Source organism: Myotis yumanensis, unplaced genomic scaffold (genome assembly GCF_028538775.1).
Source record: "Myotis yumanensis isolate MYYU_CA2020_CCGP unplaced genomic scaffold, mMyoYum1.0.hap1 SCAF_9, whole genome shotgun sequence".
In the NCBI taxonomy this organism is placed as follows: domain Eukaryota; kingdom Metazoa; phylum Chordata; class Mammalia; order Chiroptera; family Vespertilionidae; genus Myotis; species Myotis yumanensis.
In genome coordinates, this window is record NW_027223760.1 from 79624806 (window position 1) to 79644953 (window position 20148).

The 20148-nt window shown below is 40.6% G+C and overlaps 1 protein-coding gene across 4 annotated transcripts in view; it reads left to right on the forward strand.

Annotated features, from left to right (window-relative positions):
• Positions 1-18416, forward strand: part of ANLN (anillin, actin binding protein) — a 42099-nt gene extending 23683 nt beyond the window's left edge. For 3 of the 4 annotated variants that reach the window (XM_070424786.1, XM_070424788.1, XM_070424790.1), the window contains exons 20-25: positions 576-688; positions 2076-2129; positions 11120-11206; positions 14402-14509; positions 14921-15093; positions 17151-18416. In XM_070424786.1, coding sequence (XP_070280887.1) covers positions 576-688; positions 2076-2129; positions 11120-11206; positions 14402-14509; positions 14921-15093; positions 17151-17274 — 659 coding nt within the window. In that variant the 3' untranslated portion in view covers positions 17275-18416. The remainder of the gene's footprint in view (positions 1-575; positions 689-2075; positions 2130-11119; positions 11207-14401; positions 14510-14920; positions 15094-17150) is intronic. The other variant, XM_070424789.1, reaches the window with a different exon arrangement.
• The last annotated feature ends 1732 nt before the right edge of the window (positions 18417-20148 follow it).

Consider the following 20148-nt stretch of genomic DNA (forward strand, 5'->3'; position numbering starts at 1 on the left):
TGCTGTCTTGCAGATTTGCTATGGCTGCCAACACTGGAGTTGACCTCTGTTAGCTTTGCTGACCATGACTGGCATTGAATCATGTCAGAAAAGCATCTTCCTAGCACAGTGGGTACCCGTAAGCCAGGAAGGACCTTGTAGAACGGCTTTAGGCAGGGCCTAGGGTTGAGCTGGTTTCACTCACCTACTTTGGGCTTTTGGTCTCTTCTTGGTACAGATTAACTAAGAAGCACTGTGCAGCATCATCTGTGCTGCTGAGTATGCCACCTAGGCTATGGCAATGGAGTCTTCTCTCTCATTCCCATGCATTTTATGTGCACATTTTGAGGTTCTGTATCTTTAAAAACCTATTGGTTCCAAATATTCAGATGTGCCTAAACTCTACTATAGTTAAATATAAAATACGTAACAGTTTGCTGTCACTAGCAAGTTTAATATTTTCCCTTCCTATTTGGAATGGAGGAAAATGCAGTTTTCTCTGTGGCAGGTTAAGGTCATTCTGTCGGGGTGAGGTGAGGAGTGATTTACACTTAGGGAAGTCACTCCGAACTAAGCCCCAGCCCCTTTCTCTCCAGTGATGGCCAGCCCCGGCGGTCTCCATGCTGTGCGCACCAGCAACTTTATCCTTGTTGGATCTTACACGCTGTCCTTGTCTTCAGTAGGAAACACTAAGTTTGCTCTGGACAAGGTAACCCGAATTTATTTGTTTGTTTTTAGAAAAATTAGGTCAGTGGAAATGCCCCAATACTTTCAACTATTAAAATCTTTGACTGAAAATGTATGTTCTTAGAATTGTACATTTTAATGAGGCATTCTTGTACCGACATGATATATTTTTAGATGTTGGAAATATTTCTCCCTTGTATCTTAACAGTTAAATTCTGAAAGTATTTCATGCTGATTTATTCTAAATGTCAGTTCCGATTAAAGAAATATTATTTTTTTTAAAATTTATTTTTCAATTACAGTTGATGTGCAATATTATGTTAGTTTCAGGTGTACAACATAGCGATTAGACATTTATATACCTAATGAAGTGATCCCCGATAAGTCCAGTACCCATCTGAAGCCATGCATGGTTATTTCAATATTACTGACAATATTCTCTGTGCTGTACTTTACATCCCTGTGACTATTTTTATTTTATTATTTTTTAAATATATCTTTATTTATTTCAGAGAGGAAGGGAGAGGGAGGGAGGGAGAGAGAGAGAGAGAAACATCAATGATGAGAGAGAATCATTGATCGGCTGCCTCCTGCATGCCCCCTACTGGGGATTGAGCCCATAACCCAGGCATGTGCCCTTGACTGGAATGGAACCTGGGACCCTTCAGTCCGCAGACCAACACTCTATCCACTGAGCCTAACCAGCTAGGGCCCCGTGACTATTTTTATTAACCGGAAGTATTACTTTTTGCTCTTAGATGTTAAGTTTATAGTTTTAAACATAGTCACTTGCCCATTGGAACCCATATTTTGAAATGAATAGTAGTTTTAGTTTTGACAAGATAGGGAAAATTAGGTTAATTTCTTAGACAAGTATCCATGAATCTAAAGTGTTTCCTTCCCACACTTTCCTCCCCAGGTTTAAAGCATCAGCATTCAGATCTGTGTAATATCACTGAATGCTTTTCACCATACTGTGATATGATTAAACTTTTAATAACTAACAAGACCATTTTAAGGAATGAGAACTAGAAGCAAACTTTAATTCTTGGGTTGACCCCTGCTTCATAATACAGGGGAATTTTTAAATATTATAAGAGATTTTTGTAGTTAGAATATAGCAATGAAGTATTACACATTAGGAGGCCTAATGTTGGCCCTGCTAGGAATTTCCTCTTTAACATTGAGCAAAGGTCCTTCATTTCTCATAGCTTTAGAATTCCATGAAATCTTTCTTGTAGTTGACAGACTATATTTGAAATGTTGATTATTATTAATGCATAAGTGTATTTTTTAACATGTTAATTTAAAAGATTCCTGTACCTTTTTACTTAGCAATTCAGCTAGTTTAACAAATTGAGTGATCCTGGATTTTTTTTTCTCTTTGTCTTTTATTTTGTTTGTTTTAGATAAATTATGATGTAAAAGAGCAAGAGCTACTGGGCTATTTGTTCCAGGAAAAGGTTGCAATTTTTTCTTCGCTTGAAACTAACAAGCTAAATCAATCCTTAAGTTTTGGCCTATATGTATTTGTTTCACTAACCACTCTTCTGCCTTCTTGGTTATTTTGAATAATTAAGGACATTATATACATTCTTTCTTTAGTCTCTTGCAGTTGGGCATCTTTACTTTGCTCTCTGTTTTCTTCATGCATATTTGGTGTTGGCTTTCCTCCTATTTCTTTTTTCATGTTTTAATTTGTTCAGATTCTGTAGTCACTTCAACGTTGATTTTCTGGGTACTAAAATAACAAATTAAATTTATTCAAGATTGTTTACCTCCCATATATTGAAAGAGCTATTGGTGATGCTTTCAGTAGAAAATTTATTTGGTCACAATTGGCTATAGGCATATTGCCATGTAGATGATATTTTGTTTTTAATTTTTAAATTAAAATGAACTTAACATTAAAATTATACTAAGAATAAGCATATATTTTAGATTTTTAAAAGGATTTTAAATATCCTTTTGAAGTTCAATTGCAAGCAATTTGTGAATATTTAGAAATGTTAATTTATAAAATGCTGGACAGTATTAGTTTATTTTATTTATTGTTAGAACAAGATTTGCAGATTAAACGTAAGAACTGGGATTCTGTGAACTGTATTCCTTACTTGCTGTTGCCTGTAACAAAGCCAATTTCTACATGTGTAAGCGATTTCATTAATCTCTAAAATGGAGGGATTTCAGTAACACGTTAAATATAGAATGTTTGCTTTTTGAAATTTTTTTTGTCTGACATTTTAATTCAGAATGTCACAAAATATTTCTATTCTCTTAATTCTTTTGAATTTTACTTAAATAGGCAACCATGTGATTGAGTGCAAAATCATTTTATTTAAATGGTTGTCTCTAATACTCTAAAGTCTCTTTCATATACAACACAATTTTGATGTCAGGTTTGTCCCAAATGTACTTTTGTGAGTGCCAGGAGAAAGCAAATAGTTGTTCCAATTGTTTGTAGTTGATATAAAAGAATATTTAAAATAGTTATGTTTAGGTGTTCTTTAAATTGGTGGAGAAAATGGAAGACCTTTTATACTCATATAATTATTCTATTTAATTAACTTTGAGAGAGTAAACAAGTGTCCCATATCTTACCAGATACTATCGTACAAGGGAGTGTTGGCCTATTTTACTGGTGCTTTGACCAGTAATACAACAGCTATCTCTGAGATCCCTTCAGAATAGAATGACCTTTGAGGTTAATCCAGACTGTTTGCTCTAGAGATTTAGGGCACCACTAACAGGAGATTACCTTCTTATTTGAGGTTACAGATACCTGATGTAAAGTCTGGCATCCTGGAATTCAAATTATGAATCTCAATGAGTCACAGATTCTCAAGGACTTTCTTTTCTTTGAATAACCAATCCAAAATAGTCATAGATTTTTTGTTGTTTTAAAAAAATACTCAGGTTTTATTACATGTTTTGGATAAAGAGAGACGGACATCCCACAGCTCATCTTCTGACTTAAAGAAACCTCATAGATATTTCTGCTTTCCAGGACACAGGGATGTCAGTTTAAATGGCTTTAGGGCAACCAATTAGCATTGTAGAATTTTGAGGTCACAGGAAGAGTGGTTAGGGTTCTGGTGTGCACAGAGGTGTTCTGGTTTATGCCTTTGGCCTGGTGTAATGATTAATGGTATCCCTTTCTCTCTCAGAAATATCCCAGTGTGTAAAGATTACACAGTTGTCCTGGTTACAGGTTCATTTTACAGTTCTTAACAGTATTCTTAAAATACCCTTTTGTTCAACAGGAAACAGAATAAGCTCATACATTTTCATCTCTCTCCAAACTCAACGGGGTAGTAACATCGACTCTTCTTTTAATATATTTTATTGATTTTTTACAGAGAGGAAGGGAGAGAGATAGAGAGTTAGAAATATCGATGAGAGAGAAACATCGATTAGCTGCCTCCTGCACATCTCCTACTGGGGATGTGCCCACAACCCAGGTACATGCCCTTGGCCGGAATCGAACCTGGGACCTTTCAGTCCGCAGGCCGACGCTCTATCCACTGAGCCAAACCGGTTTCGGCAACATCGACTCTTTTGTGAATATTCTCAGTTCACTTTTTCAGAGCAAGCTTCTAATCAAGAACATTGTGTACTTCACAGTTGTGGAGTTAGAGGGACCATTTTCTTTTTATCTTTCTGAGATTCTTTTTACCAGCAGCATTCTGCAAAACAATGGAATTCTCTTTTTTTAGCATTGAGAGGCTACGGAACTTAAAACTGATTATATGGGAAAGAAAAAGGCAAGGGAATTTATAACAAATAAAATAATGAGATATGTGGTGTTTTTTTTTTTTTGGTAAAGGCAGATACTTATTTTTTTTTAAATTAAATCTTTATTGTTCAAATTACATTTTTTTTTAATTAAATCTTTATTGTTCAGATTATTACATTTGTTCCTCTTTTTTTCCCATAACTCCCCTTCTCCCAGTTCCCGCCCCACCCTCCGCCGTCACTCCCCACCCACTGTCCTCATCCATAGGTGCACGATTTTTGTCCATTCTCTTCCCGCATCTCCCATTCCCCTTCCCCCCCCCCCAAGAATAGTCAGTCCATTCCCCTTCTATGTCCCTGATTCATTGTAATCACCAGTTCATTCTGTACATCAGATTATTTATTCACTTGATTCTTAGATTCACTTGTTGATAGATGCATGTTTGTTGTTCACAATTTGTATCTTTACCTTTTTCTTCTTCCTCTTCTTAAAGGAAACCTTTCAGCATTTCGTATAGTACTGGTTTAGTGGTGATGAAGTCCTTTAGCTTTTCCTTATCTGTGAAGCTCTTTATCTGACCTTCAATTCTGAATGATAGCTTTGCTGGATAAAGTAATCTTGATTGTAGGTTCTTGGTATTCAGTACTTTGAATATTTCTTGCCATTCCCTTCTGGCCTGCAAAGTTTCTGTTGAGAAATCAGCTGACAGTCGTATAGGTATTCCCTTGTAGGTAATTGAGTCTCTTTCTCTTGCTGCTTTTAAGATTCTCTCTTTGTCTTTTGCTCTTGGCATTTTAATGATGATGTGTCTTGGTGTGGTCCTCTTTGGATTCCTTTTGTTTGGGGTTCTCTGCGCTTCTTGGACCTGTAAGTCCATTTCTTTCACCAGGTGGGGGAAGTTTTCTGCCATTATTTCTTGAAATAGGTTTTCAATATCTTGCTGTCTTTCATCTTCTGGCACCCCTATTATTCTGATGTTGGTACGCTTGAAACTGTCCCAGAGGCTCCTTACACTATCTTCACACTTTTGGATTCTTTTTTCATTTTGCTTTTCCAGTTGGGTGTTTTTTGTCAAATCTTTGGTTTGATTCTTGTGCTCCTCTGGTCTGCTATTTGGTATAATATTCTTTATTTCAGTCCGTGTATGCTTACTTTCTAATTTCTTTATCGTAGCATCAAGGGTCTCATTAGTTTTCGTGAGGCTCTGCACAAGTTTATAGCAAGCCCTCAAAATTGCGATTCTTAGCTCCATATCCTCCATTTCTGTCATGTTTTTTTGTCTCCGCATCTTTTATGCTTTCTTGGTGCACCCCCTTGTGGTCTTTGTGCGCAGTCTTGTTCTAGCTAAGCCTTAATTGTTGTAGTTAACACTAGAGGGATTTGACCACCAGGCCGACTGGCTGTGAGAATCAGCTGTGTAGAAAACGTCTGCCTTCTGGGGAGGCGCTAATCCAGCCTTTGCCTGAGGCGATCGGCAAATGGCTGTGCGCAGGGTTTGGGCGGGGCGGGCTCAACAGGGCGGGCGGAGGGAGCAGTTATGGCCGCTCTCAGTCCCGTTCCCAGAGGCTCTGCTTCTCAGAACCCCGGCAGCCGCTGCAAACCTCGGAGAGAAAGCTGCCCTCAGGTTCCAAGTGATGCCGGATCCCGCTTCTCCCGTTTGAGTCTGGGTCCCTAGAGACTCGCCCGGATCTGGAGCCCAGAGTCTGAGACTCACTCCTGACCGAAAACGACAACCGCGCCCTCAGCCACCAGCCCGCTTTCGCGCGCACCTCGGTACCTTTGTATTTTCCATACTGCACCTCCTCTGAGCCTCGGTTTGCTGTTCTCTTTCCTTCTAGTTGTAGAGTCTCTCTTCAGCCAGCCTTCCTGTGGTTCTGGGTGATGTCCGTTCCGTCTTTTAGTTGTATTTTTGAAATGGTTGTTTGCGGCAGCGGTCTCCGGTGTTTACCTACAGTTCAAATTACATTTGTTCCTCTTTTTTTCCCCCCCATAACTCCCCTCCTCCCATTTCCTGCCCCACCCTCCGCCGTCACTCCCCACCCACTGTCCTCATCCATAGGTGCATGATTTTTGTCCAGTCTCTTCCCGCATCTCCCACTCCCCTTTCCCCCCCAAGAATAGTGAATCCATTCCCTTTCTATGTCCCTGATTCATTATAATCACCAGTTCATTCTGTACATCAGATTATTTATTCACTTGATTCTTCGATTCACTTGTTGATAGATGCATGTTTGTTGTTCATAATTTGTATCTTTACCTTTTTCTTCTTCCTTTTCTTAAAGGATACCTTTCAGCATTTCATATAATACTGGTTTGGTGGTGATGAACTCCTTTAGCTTTTCCTTATCTGTGAAGCTCTTTATCTGACCTTCAATTCTGAATGATAGCTTTGCTGGATAAAGTAATCTTGGTTGTAGGTTCTTGGTATTCAGTACTTTGAATATTTCTTGCCATTCCCTTCTGGCCTGCAAAGTTTCTGTTGAGAAATCAGCTGACAGTCGTATAGGTATTCCCTTGTAGGTAATTGAGTCTCTTTCTCTTGCTGCTTTTAAGATTCTCTCTTTGTCTTTTGCTCTTGGCATTTTAATGATGATGTGTCTTGGTGTGGTCCTCTTTGGATTCCTTTTGTTTGGGGTTCTCTGCGCTTCTTGGACCTGTAAGTCCATTTCTTTCACCAGGTGGGGGAAGTTTTCTGTCATTATTTCTTCAAATAGGTTTTCACTATCTTGCTGTCTCTCATCTTCTGGTACCCCTATGATTCTGATGTTGGTGCGTTTGAAGCTGTCCCAGAGGCTCCTTACACTATCTTCGTATTTTCGGATTCTTTTTTCATTTTGCTTTTCCGGTTGGGTGTTTTTTGCTTCTTCGCATTTCAAATCTTTGGTTTGATTCTTGCGCTCCTCTGGTCTGCTATTGGGTGTCTGTATAATATTCTTTATTTCAGTCAGTGTATGCTTAATTTCTAGTTGGTTCTTTATCACAACATCGAGGGTCTCATTAGATTTCGTGAGGCTCTCACCAAGTTTATTGGCAGCTTCTAGCACATTATTGCAAGCCCTCAAAATTGCGTTTTTTAGCTCTATATCCTCCATTTCTGTCATGTTTTTTTGTCTCTGCATTTTTTATGCTTTCTTGGTGCACCCCCTTGTGGTCTTTGTGTGCAGTCTTGTTCTAGCTAAGCCTTGATTGTTGTAGTTAATACTAGAGGGATTTGACCACCAGGCCGACTGGCTGTGAGAATCAGCTGTGGGAAAACTTCTGTCCTCTGGGGAGGTGCTAATCTAGCCTTTGCCTGAGGCGATCTGGCAAATGGCTCTGCGCAGGGCTTGGGCGGGGTGGGTCCCTGGGGATCGACAGGGCAGGCGAAGGGAGCGGTTATGGCTGCTCTCAGTCCCATTCCCAGAGGCTCTGCTTCTCAGAACCCCGGTAACCGCTGCAAACCTCGGAGAGAAAGCTGCCCTCACGTTCCAACTGATGCCAGACAATCCCGCTTCTCCCGTCTGAGTCTGAGTACCCTAGAGACTCGCCCGGATCTGGAGCCCAGAGTCTGAGACTCACTCCCGACTGAAAACGACAACGGCGTCCTCAGCCACCAGCCTGCCCCGCGCGCGCACCTCCACACCTTTAAATTTTCCACACTGCGCCTCTTCTGAGCCTCGGCACACTGCTGTCTTTCCTTCTAGTTGAAGAGTCTCTCCTCAACCAGCCTTCCTGTGGTTGTGGGTGATGTCCGTTCCGTCTTTTAGTTGTATTTTTGAAGTGGTTGTTTGCGGCAGCAATCTCCGGTGTTTATCTATGCCGCCATCTTGGTTTCTCCCAAGATATGTGGTGTTTTGATTCTACATTATGGTTCTCTTTTAAATCCAGAAACTTTGAGGTTTGTCTAATGGAATTAATCTATTGAAATCTATACTTTTTGGCCAAGAGAAGATTAAATTGTTGGAAACTAACCTTACAATTAAAACTTTAAAATTTAGACTGTGCCCTAGTTGGTTTGGCTCAGTGGTTAGAGTGTTAGCCCACAGACTGAAGGGTCCCAGGTTCTATTCTAATCAAGGGCACGTACCTCGGTTGCAGGCTTGATCCCTTGTCTCTCTCACATTGATGTTTCTCTGTCTCTCCCCTTCCCTTCCATTCTCTTATTTAAAAAATTATTTAGACTGAACCTAAGATTATTCCAACTAGGAGATCATCTTTTTCACTGGACAGCAGGAATGACAGACATTAACATCATTCTTTCTTGACCAGAAGTCAGTATCAATAAATATATGTATGTTAACCATTTTACTCTAATGACTCAACCTCTCCAATTGAATTTCTCATGTTTGTTATAATCTTTAAATTCTAAATCTTTTAAAATTCTTACATATACTTAAGCAGCTTTTATAATTTAAGATACTTTTGACATGAAATGTCTAACTAGTAATATGTTGATAAGAATGATACATTTACAAAGATGTATATGAATGTTTACTTTAAAAATTTTTTAATAAATTTATTGGGGTAACATTGGTTAATAACATAGATTTCAGGTATACAACTTTATATATGACATCTGTATACTCTATTGTGTGAATGTTTTCCATGCTAGATAAACAGCATGATTTTATTTGGAAAAAAATCAATCCCCCCAAATTCCAAATTCCAATCAGTAAGAACAACATAGTCTCAATTTAGGCACTTAATTCTTGTTTTGTCAATTTATGTTTCCTGTATTTTAAAGCTACATTATTAGGTCCATGAACATTTAAGATTATTATATCATCTTGATGAATTATTCACTTTATCTCTGATAATCTTAAAGTCTATTTTATCTGCTATTAATAGCTACAACAGCTTTCTCATGATTAGTGTTTGTATGTTATATCTTTTTCCTTCCTTTATTCTCAATACATCTGTGACTATATATGTCAAATTTGTGTATAAACGTATTTTATGGTCATATTTTGTTATTTGGTGTGACAATCTTTTGTCTTTTCATTGAGGTGTTTAGCCCATTTATATTTAATGCAATACCAATATAGTAGGGTTTAGTCTACCACAACACCAGGCAAACTTTTAGCCTACAGGTTAAATCTGGCTTATGGCTTGTTTTGTTTTTTAAATTGTCCCTGCAACACCTAGTCTACTTTCTGCATCTGTGAGCTTGGCTACTTCAGGTATATACGTGGTATATACTTCCAGGTATATACGTGGAACCAGAAGTATCTGTCCTTCTGTGACTGGCTTATTTCACTTAGCATAATCTACTCAAGGCTCATCCATATTATAGCATCTGACACAATTTCCTTTTTTATGGCTAAATAATATTTCCATTGTATCTATATACCATATTTATTTTTTCTTTTTTTCAGTAAAGAACTCTGGGTATTTATTTGCCCAGTGTTCTTTTAGCAAACATTTATTGAATGCCTGGGTATGATTTGACAGTAGGATATGGGAACAGCAAATAAAAAGACACAATAGTCAACCTCATGAATCTGCTATGTAGGGCTGTGGGTTAGGACACATAAGAAAAGATGCACAGGGGAGTTTTAAAGCCTAAAAGACAAACTTCAGAGTAGTTTTTATACTCAGAAATGGGGAGGAAGGAGAAGACTGCATCACATTTCCAGTATCTGTTCATCTATTGATGGACATGTAGGTTGTTTCACCTCTAGGGTATTATGAAGATGCTACATGAACCTGAGAGTGCAAATATCCCTTTCAGGACCCGATTTCAATTCTTTTGGATAAATTCCCAGAAGTGGGATTGTTCGATTATATGTTATTTCTATCTTTAACTTTTTGAGGAATCTACATACTAAAAAGTTTTGAATTTTGATGAAGCCTAATTTCTCTGTTTGTTTGTTTTTTTTCTGTTGTTGCTCCTGCATTTGGTCTCATATCTGAAAATGTTTCCAAATTCATGATTATTTAATATTTACCTTTATGTTTTTTTCTAAGACTTAAGATTTTATTTGTAGCTCTCATATGTAGGTCATTGATTCATTTTGAGTTAATTTTTGATATATGATATGAGGTAGGGATCCAGCTTCATTCTTTTGCATGTGGATATCCAGTTTCACAACCCCATTTGTGAAAAGATTGCTCTTTCTTTATTGAATGGTTTTGGTACCCTGTTGAAAATCAATTGGCTATAAGATGTATGGGTTTATTTCTGAACTTTCAGTTCTGTTCTTGTCTATACGTCTATTCTTATGCCAATACCACACTGTTGTAGTATGGTAGCTTTGGATTAAGTTTTGCAATTGGGAAGTATGGTTCTTCCAGCTTTGTTTTTCTTTTAAGATTGTTTTGCTTGTTTGAGACCTCTTGCAATTTCATATGAATTTGAGGATCAACTTTTTAAATCTGCAGTTCAGTTATTGATTTCTGAGTAATATTTTGTTGTATTACTGTACCAGTTGGTTTATCCAGTCTCCCATTGAATATATTGATGGAGAATGGACAAGCACTTGTATTCTCTTCTTATATCTGTGTTTTCTTGATCATGTTAAGGGTTTTGTTTTTACCAGCTCTAATTTGAATGTGCTTATTCTTCAAAAGCACTTGTTGCTGAGGAACCAGTGGCTTTTTGGCCACTTAGTTTATATTCCCGCTTTAGAAAATAGTGTGTTTTCAAGGCACAATATTCTCCGTTCATGATTAAACTCTTATCAAGAAAAATGCCAATTTGAAAGTGTTTTGCAAATAATTTACTGTCTTTCTTCGCAGGTGCCCTTTTTATCTCCTTTGGAAGGTCATATTTATTTAAAAATAAAATGTCAAGTGAATTCAAGTGTTGAAGAAAAAGGTTTTCTAGTAAGTAATCTTTATGTATTTTCTTTTTCCCTGTTTTCTGAAGGTTAGACTTGATTTTTCGTAGGCAGGAAAGCCTGTGTGATTCAGTGGTAAATTGGTTCAGTAAAGGTTCCCTGCATGTCCGTTACATGCCAGTGACTGTGCTGGTGTGGGAATGTACTAGGCCACAAAAGTTCCTCTGCTCAGGAACTTTTAGTTTAGCTGGGAGAAGGACAAGTGGACAGGTAAGTACGATACAATGCTATCATGGGCGAAAGCCCAGAGTGCATGCACGTTAATAAACTGGCGGTAAGGGAGTGGACGTGAGGAATGGGAGTGCGAGCAACTCCTTGAAACAGAGTTTGGCTGCAGGTGGGTGAGAAGCATGTGGTACTTGACAGGATCTTTAGGATAAAAGAAGGATTTCGTTGACATCTTATTAGGCTCAACTTGTCTTCAGATACAATGGGTAGCTTTTAATAGGGTTGGAGATTGAGGCAGTTCAGGAAGAATTCCTGGTATAAATAAGATCATGAGAGTGAGATGAAATCAGACCCAAACCACAGTACACGGTCACAGGACTGATTTTGTACAGAGTTATATTTTTTCAGTTATCAGAGGAGAAACGTATGTGTGAAGAATATGTGGATGAAGGTGGGTGTGGGGCAAGAAGTAGGGAAAGTCCAGTAGCTTCGGTTTCCTCATTGAAGCAAGAACCTGAATGAAACAAAGCATTCGCAGTGGCTGTGAAAGGTGCAGAAAGAGGAGCTGGGTTGCCCGGCAAGCCCACATGGCCAAGTGGATGGTAAACCTGGCTTCCCTGCTAGCTTTTCTCTCGTGCACATCCAGCAGGTGGCACTAGATAATCTTGGAAAAGCCTGTCTATAAATCCCTGGGTTGAAGGCAGTGTTTACTTACTGACCTTTTAATGTAAATATTTCCATATTGTATTAGAGACACCGTTATCCAGTCTCCTACTGACGGTGACGGATGGACTCCGGCAGCTAGTTCATTTACATATAATGCCTGAGCTCTAAGCTAGTTTGTTCTCTCTCCTCAGGCTTATCCTCACAGAAAGGGCTCTGGACTCTCCCAGATAACTTCTGTCCCTGTCTAATCAATGCATTTTAATGACCTCTGCCCTCTATTGAGTAGAGGGAGCCCAGCAGGTGTGGCTCAGTGGTTGAGCATCGACCTATGAATCAGGAGGTCACAGTACATGCCAGGTCAGGGCACACGCCCGGGTTGTGGGCTTGATCCCCAGTGGGGGGCGTGCAGGAGGCAGCCGATCAATGATTCTCTCTCATCTTTGATGTTTCTATCTCTTTCCCTCTCCCTTACTCTCTGAAATCAATAAAAATATATTTTAAAAAAATAAGTTAATTGAAATTTAAGGTGTTCAGTTTCCCTTCCTGACAGCTAGAAGGAAGGAAATGACCATCCAAAGAGCTTGATAAGTGGTTCTGTGGTGCTCCTCCAGCTCCGTCTCCAGTGGTCGGCAAACTCATTAGTCAACAGAGCCAAACATCAACAGTACAATGATTGAAATTTCTTTTGAGAGCCAAATTTTTTAAACTTAAACTATATAGGTAGGTACATTCTTATTAACTTAATTAGGGTACTCCTAAGGCTTAGGAAGAACCACACTCAAGGGGCCAAAGAGCCACATGTGGCTCGTGAGCCGCAGTTTGCCGACCACGGGTCTAGACTGATGAGCAGCAAGGGACGAACACTCTGGATACCTAGAAGGTCCCTGGTCTGTGGTCTGCGTTGTGATGGTGTTGTCATTGGCTTTCCTTGGCCCTTAGTTTTCTCAGCTATAAAAAGGAAAAGCTGTCCCCTTGTCATTCCTCTCTGATTAGAGTAGAGCATAGCGACAACTGTTATTCTTCTCCATCTAATGTCCCCCTGTTACCTTTATGATGTGAAAGGTGAGCAGAAACACAGGAGGGCGCTAGTGAGTCAGTCGTGCTAGCTCTGTCCATGAGGCTGAAATAAGATTCTTGTCTTATTCCCTTGGGTGGCTGTGTGCAGGTGTTGCCTAGAGAAACCAGGCCTTGGGGAGGAGAGAGGGTAAACTGGGGAAAAGAAATAAAGGTGGGGTAAGAGAGCATATGGTTGGAGTCAGCTAATGAGTGTGAGCTAATTAATTAAGCTAATAAATGTGAGGTTTTATTCTATTATGGAGACATTTCTTCGCACAGAGTAATTTCCCTCCAGGGCCAGAGATTGCACTGCTAACTCAAGCCACCTTTTGGTAAAATTATACAAATTTGTGGATGGAGGAGGCTCTCTCTCCCACTGTTGTTTGGTGTAGGGCTTCGTTGAACCACTTTAAGGTGGAAAATTCTTAGTGCATTTTGAAATCACAAAGATACCTTTGGATTACCTACATTAGGGCCAGCAGAGTATGCCCCCTGTTTGTTTTCATAAAGTTCTAGTAGCACTCAGGCTCATTGGTCTCCATGTTGTCTGTGGGCGCTTTGCACTGCAGCAGCGGCCAGATGGATGGTCATGAAAGAGCCACACAATCCAAATCTCTACTCTCTGCCCTTCACAGAGAAAGCCTGCCCACCCCTGACTAGGGCGCTGGGGCGTTTTCGCCTTGCTCTGTTTCTTAATATAATAGTGTCTAAATGGATTCTTTTCTTAAATTAATAGGAAGGACTTGCATACATTAGGGCTCCATTATGACTAAGAAACAGTGGGGGTGGGGGAAGCAGCTCCTTCTTACACTGTGTGAGTAGAAGCTCTTCCATGGAAAAGCCCCGTGTTACTAGTGGCCTGTTTGCCTCTTTTCCAGTCCTGTTTGTTGTATCAAATAGAAATTAAATGCCAGTCTTTCGCATTAAGTCTAATTGTTTTTTTCAATATATAAGGCATGACATTCTCAAATCACTTTACTCTCCAACACTTGAAGTACTTTTTTCTTATTTAAGGAGCGTTTGGTCAGGGATACCATGCTTTTAGAAAGTCTGATATTAGGTAGAGGTACGTACTTGGGGTTAATACGCAGAGGTTCTAAGTGCTGATGCCTGTTGATGCTGCTGAAAATCTGGGCACATGTCTGGGTGTGAGCAGCCAGTGATTCTCACCACTGAGGATGAGACAGGATGGAAGCAGGACATATTCCAACATACTGTGACATTGAGCCAGTGGGATTAACATTTAACTGGTCCCCAAGTGATTAAGCCAGGATCTCCCTGACTTTTCCAGACCATATTTGAAGATGTGAGTGGGTTTGGTGCCTGGCATCGAAGATGGTGTATTCTGTCTGGAAACTGTATCTCCTACTGGACGTACCCCGATGACGAGAAACGGAAGGTAAGGCTGAGGGTGCCGGTTGGTGGGAAGGCCCCTTGACGTGCTGTTTCACTAACCGCTCCCCTGGGAGCCTGTTTACTAGGCCATCGAAAACGTGCTTGTTGCAAAATGTGTGTGGTGTGTGTGTGTGTGTGTGTGTGTGCGCGTGCGCGCGCAGAATTTTTATATTTTATCCATTCCCTGTGATTTGACCACTCTTAAAATACTGTAAGGCATATATTTATCTTTCTTCCTAAATGTTTTATAATATTTTTAATTGACATTTTTAGTAAAAAAATATTAAATTTACTTTAGTATTATTGTAGCCATGTGGCTTTTTCAATTTATAAAAACTTAAATACTGCGTAATGCTGACTTAAATGGTCTTGTTTACCTTCTGCTAATACTTTTTAAAAATTTTTATTTTTAAAGAATCCCATAGGAAGGATAAATCTGGCCAATTGTACCAGTCGTCAGATAGAACCAGCCAACAGAGAATTTTGTGCAAGACGCAACACTTTTGAATTAATTACTGTCCGACCACAAAGAGAAGATGACCGAGAGACGCTTGTCAGCCAGTGCAGGGACACACTCTGTGTCACCAAGTAAGTATTGGGCTGCAGATAGTTCTGCCAACACAGTAACTAACTGCCCATATGCTCTTACAGTGTAAGGAATATCAGGGTCATCCCTGTCTTTAGGGGGTACAGGCTTAATAAGAACACAAAACACACATAGTAAGTGAACAATCTAACAACTAAATTAGTCTAGTGAAGAAAAGCTTACCATCCTATACAATAAAAGCCTAATATGCTAAGTGTCTGACCATTCGGCCAGTTGCTATAACACACACTGACCACCAGGGGGGAGATGCTCTGACCGGTAGGTTAGTTTGCTGCTAAGGTCCGGCCCATCGGGACTTGGCTAGATAGGCTGGACATGCCCTGGAGCCCTCCCACGGTCCCTCCCTGACCCCAGTTGTGGACCGGTGGGGTCCCTCAGCCTGGCCTGTGGGTATCGGGCCTAAACTGGCTCTCTGACATCCCCCGAGGGGTCCTGGATTGCGAGAGGGTGCAGGCCAGGCCGAGGGACCCCACTGGTGCACGAATCTAGTTCAGGTTATATCTTAGCTAATCATGCTTTCGGTGTTCTCACAGTTTAGCCATTTTCAGGGCAGTTAGCTGATATACTTTGGGTTAAGTTTGAAGAGTTCATGTATAATTGGGAAGCCAAATATTATTTGAAGAGCCTTTACACACAAGTTCTGGTTGGAAGTGAACAGAATGAACTATTGGGAGTGTCACTTTCTGTTAGACCGAACCTTAGGTATAAGGTGCAAAAGCTTATTGTTAAGAGTCTAAGATTCTTTTGCTTGGATGCCCAAGAGAAGCCTAAAGCCAACTTCTTCATATACCGTTGTGATTAGGGACAAAAGTTTGAGTTTGACACAGTCTATTAATGAGGCTGTAGCTGGGCATTGCAGACGGGGGTGGATGGAGCTGCTCCAGGGGTTTCTGATGTGGGACTTAAAAATAGCTCAGGTAGGGGACCCGTTCCCTGGAGATTCTTGGTGTCTAGATTACTTCAGATTAACTCAGTGGAACTCCTCCCCTCCTTTCGTTTGGGGGCTTCTCTGCAGCATAAGACAGGACAGGACAGGGGGCACAGTTGGTTTATGGTCGTTTGTCTAGGGCCATAGTCAGTGGGGGAACCAGCCAAAATTCAGTAGCCAAGTGGTTCCTGACCACAGCAGCCTATGTTAACCCTTTTTCATATAGTCTTACCTTTACCTACTAACAAGCCCTCCAAGACTTCTTCTTGACCTTCTCCTTGACCTTCTCCTGCAGTAGAAATAGCCAGATCCCATGTGGCTCCCACAACTGTACTTTCTTTGTTTTTCTCATTATAATATCACTAGAGGCCCAGTGTACGACATTTGTGCACTGAGTGAGGGGAGGGATCCCTCAGCCTGGTCTGCGCCTCTTGCAGTCTGGGACCCCTCAGGCGATGTCTGCCTGCTGGCTTATGCCGCTCCCCACAGGGAATGGGCCTAAGCTGGCAGTCGAACATCCCCCGAGGGGTCCTTAGCACTACTGCTGCGGAGGCAGGAGAGGCTCCCACCACTGCTGCTGTGCTCGCCAGCCGTGAGTCCGGCTTCTGGCTAAGTGGCGCTCCCCTGTGGGAGCACACTGACCACCAGGGGGCAGCTCCTGCATTGAGCGTCTGCCCCCTGGTGGTCAGTGCGCATCATAGCGACAAGTCATTCTGCTGTTCAGTCGATTTGTATATTAGCCTTTTATTATATAGGATTGTGATTTGAGTGGACCCTTCGTTACACATTTGAGACTGGAGGGCCCTCACTTCTTGGTGGCTTCTCAAAACCGTTTGGATCATAGATTTTGTTAAAATATAAACATTTTATCGTTCTGCATTCTCCTTTGTCTCACTTAACTCTTTCTACACAGGGCCTTTTATCTAAATTAAATGTTTCTCATTTTAAAAATTGTACTTGAAGCATCTCCCTATGGGGCTCTCAATTAGCATCCATTTACAGAGGGTGCAGAGGAACTCATTTTACCGGTTCGTTGAGGCTTTCCCCCTCGTAAGGGGCGATGTGGAAGGGGTGGAGGAGCTCTGAGCAGCTGCTGGTTTGCTCCCGCAGGCACTGGCTGTCCGCAGACACCAAGGAGGAGCGGGACCTCTGGATGCAGAAGCTCAATCAGGTCCTTGTGGACATCCGCCTCTGGCAGCCTGACGCCTGCTACAAGCCTCTCGGGAAGCCCTGAGCTGGCAGTTCCCGCGCCACTCAGCGGTGGCTTTGAGCTCCGTCATACGTGTATCTTAAGAGCGGCAGATATGCTGATGGCATTTTATGCTTTAAAAACAAAAGGGTATGTGCCAATATTCACTACATATTATGCAGTATTTATGTCTTCTGTATGTAAAGCTTCAACTGATTTGTCATTCATAAATTGCCTGGAGGAAAATTTATTATAGTTGATTTTGCTAAATTTTAATCTAAAAGCCTCATTTCCTAGAAACCCGATTATTCAGTTATTCACGAGAAAATGTTTGTTTTTAAGTAAGAAATTGTAAGTTGTCTTGTTAGAGCTGTGGGTCTCAGCACAGAGGAGTCTTCGGGAGTTAGAGTCACTCTTTAGCCTCATACGGCTTCCTGTGGGTTGTGGGCCTCTATTGGATGTATCTTGTTACTGTTGCACTGAAGCCATTTCTTAGGGACTTTACGGAACGTTTTTAGTAATGGAGGCAAGGGCTTTCTCAAAGAGCAAATGGACATTCGTTTAAGCTGAGGCTTCTCCGAACAGGAGATGCGGACTTAGGGGTTATTGTGTGAGCTTTGGGGGTGAGATGTTTTATTTAGAAGACTTAATAATCACATGGTTTACATTTGCTGTTTCTGAAGATGCTGCGTGGTACACATTTTCATAAAATGTAGCTTTCAGAAGTAATTATTTTTGCTTTATAGCTAACAGACTCCTCAGATATACTTGGTATGTTAGTTTCTTTCTGTTCCTGTAACAACAAATGTAAATTGAATTTTTATATAAGAAAGAAAACTTCACAAGCTGCTGTGGACTAATACTTGGCTTGCCAAAGCTCTTGACTTTACTTTTCATGTCATATATGACAGTGTCTAGAAATCCGTTATGAAATCTGTTGAAAAACTATTAAGTAATGTATTTCTTTAAAAGCCTAACACTTTATTTTTGTGTTATAAAATATTGTAAAGCATGGTCTCAAACTTTTAAGTACACTTTAAGTTTCTTCTCTAAATTGTTAAAGTTATTGATGTTCTCATTTATAAACACTAAATTCTGTCACCTCCTGTCGTTTTATCTTTTATTCATTTGAATGTGTTTTTTCTTATGTGTATTATAAAATGTGTTTTATGATCTCTTACCTAAATAAATACTTGCAAATGGCTTAAGGAATCCGTTTTTAAAGAAATCCTGTTTAAACGTGTGGTGTGGCTGCTCTGCAGCCCAAGCTATGGGGCTTCGTGAGTGTATTTTATTGACAGTATCTTTTCATCTTTTCAACTGTGTCCAGGGCTGGACTCACTGTGTTGTGCTTTGGGTGGCTGTTGAATGAGTGGCTGGGTCAGGGATGAGTAGGGTTGCTGTTGAATGAGTGGGTGGGTGAGAGGTGAGTAGGGTTGCTGTTGAATGAGTGGGTGGGTGAGAGGTGAGTAGGGTTGCTGTTGAATGAGTGGGTGGGTCAGGTGAGTAGGGTGGCTGTTGAATGAGTGGGTGGGTCAGGTGAGTAGGGTTGCTGTTGAATGAATGGATGGGTCAGGGATGAGTAGGGTTGCTGTTGAATGAGTGGGTGGGTGAGAGGTGAGTAGGGTGGCTGTTGAATGAGTGGGTGGGTCAGGTGAGTAGGGTTGCTGTTGAATGAATGGATGGGTCAGGGATGAGTAGGGTTGCTGTTGAATGAGTAGGTGCCATTTCCATATGGTACTTGATGTGCATTTGAAGGACAGGACGACCCCCAGTGCATAGCAGAAACTGAGTGTGGAAGTGACACCACCAGCCACATCAGGAATAGGTTTGGTGGGATTGACGAGAAGGACCCTTTTATTATATAGGATAGACTAATACGTTTAACATCATAGTACAAACTTCAAGAGGCACAAGGAAGTTAACGTGGAAAGTATGTCTTCTCCCATTCTCCCACTTTTACCAGCATTTGTGTTCTTCTAGACTAGAGAGTATGCATATTCCATAGACATTAGAATCTTTTGTTCATAAAAAATATCCCACACATACTGTTTGTTGTAAGTTAAAGGAACAAAGCATAACAATACCCCTTAGAGCTGCTTCTATCTTAGGGCATATAAAGGATTGTGAAACATCAAGATAAAAATTCCAGTGAAAAGTACTGTGCGGATGATGTCAGTGTCGCTGCCTGCGGGGATTGTTGGAACCACTGGAGTGGATAAAAGGCTCCCCACCTTTTATGGACAAAAGGAACGCGTTCGTTAGGGGAAACATGAAAAAGCAGTGGCTGTGGTTGCCATCCATGGAAGGAACACGAGTGATGTCTGGGGAGACCAAAGAGGAACCGTAAGATTCTGACCACAAACTGAGAAACTGGGAGAGGTCAGTTCAGTAAGATGTTGAGATAAACAGCCAGGTTACAATAAAATCCATAAAAGAAAAAAAAGCGACAGGGTTGGTTGCATAAACAGACTCCTGCCTGATAAATGTCCATAAACAAACAAGCAACAGACTAGGAGAAAACTTTCACGCTGTGCGTAATAATCAAAGAATCACCATGCAAACTGCTAAAGAGCTCCTTTGACTGGCTGGCATTGTTTGAACATATACGCTGCACCAGACGATCTTCTTGATGGTTTTTTTTTTTTTCCAGATTTAACTCGTTGGAATTAATTATTCAAAGTATGTATACATTTTGGGGGGGACACCATATGTATATATTTAATTCTTATAAAATTGTTCTTTTTTTCATTTATGTTTCTTTTAACATAAACTTGGCAAATGTATCCGTCTGCTATTGTGACTTTGCGGCGTTGATTACAGAAGTCTAGAATGAAGTCAGCACTTGAGGAAATAACACTGTCTTGTGGGTCAATAACCTCTTTCAGTTTGAGAACTGATTTCTAACAGCTGAGGGGG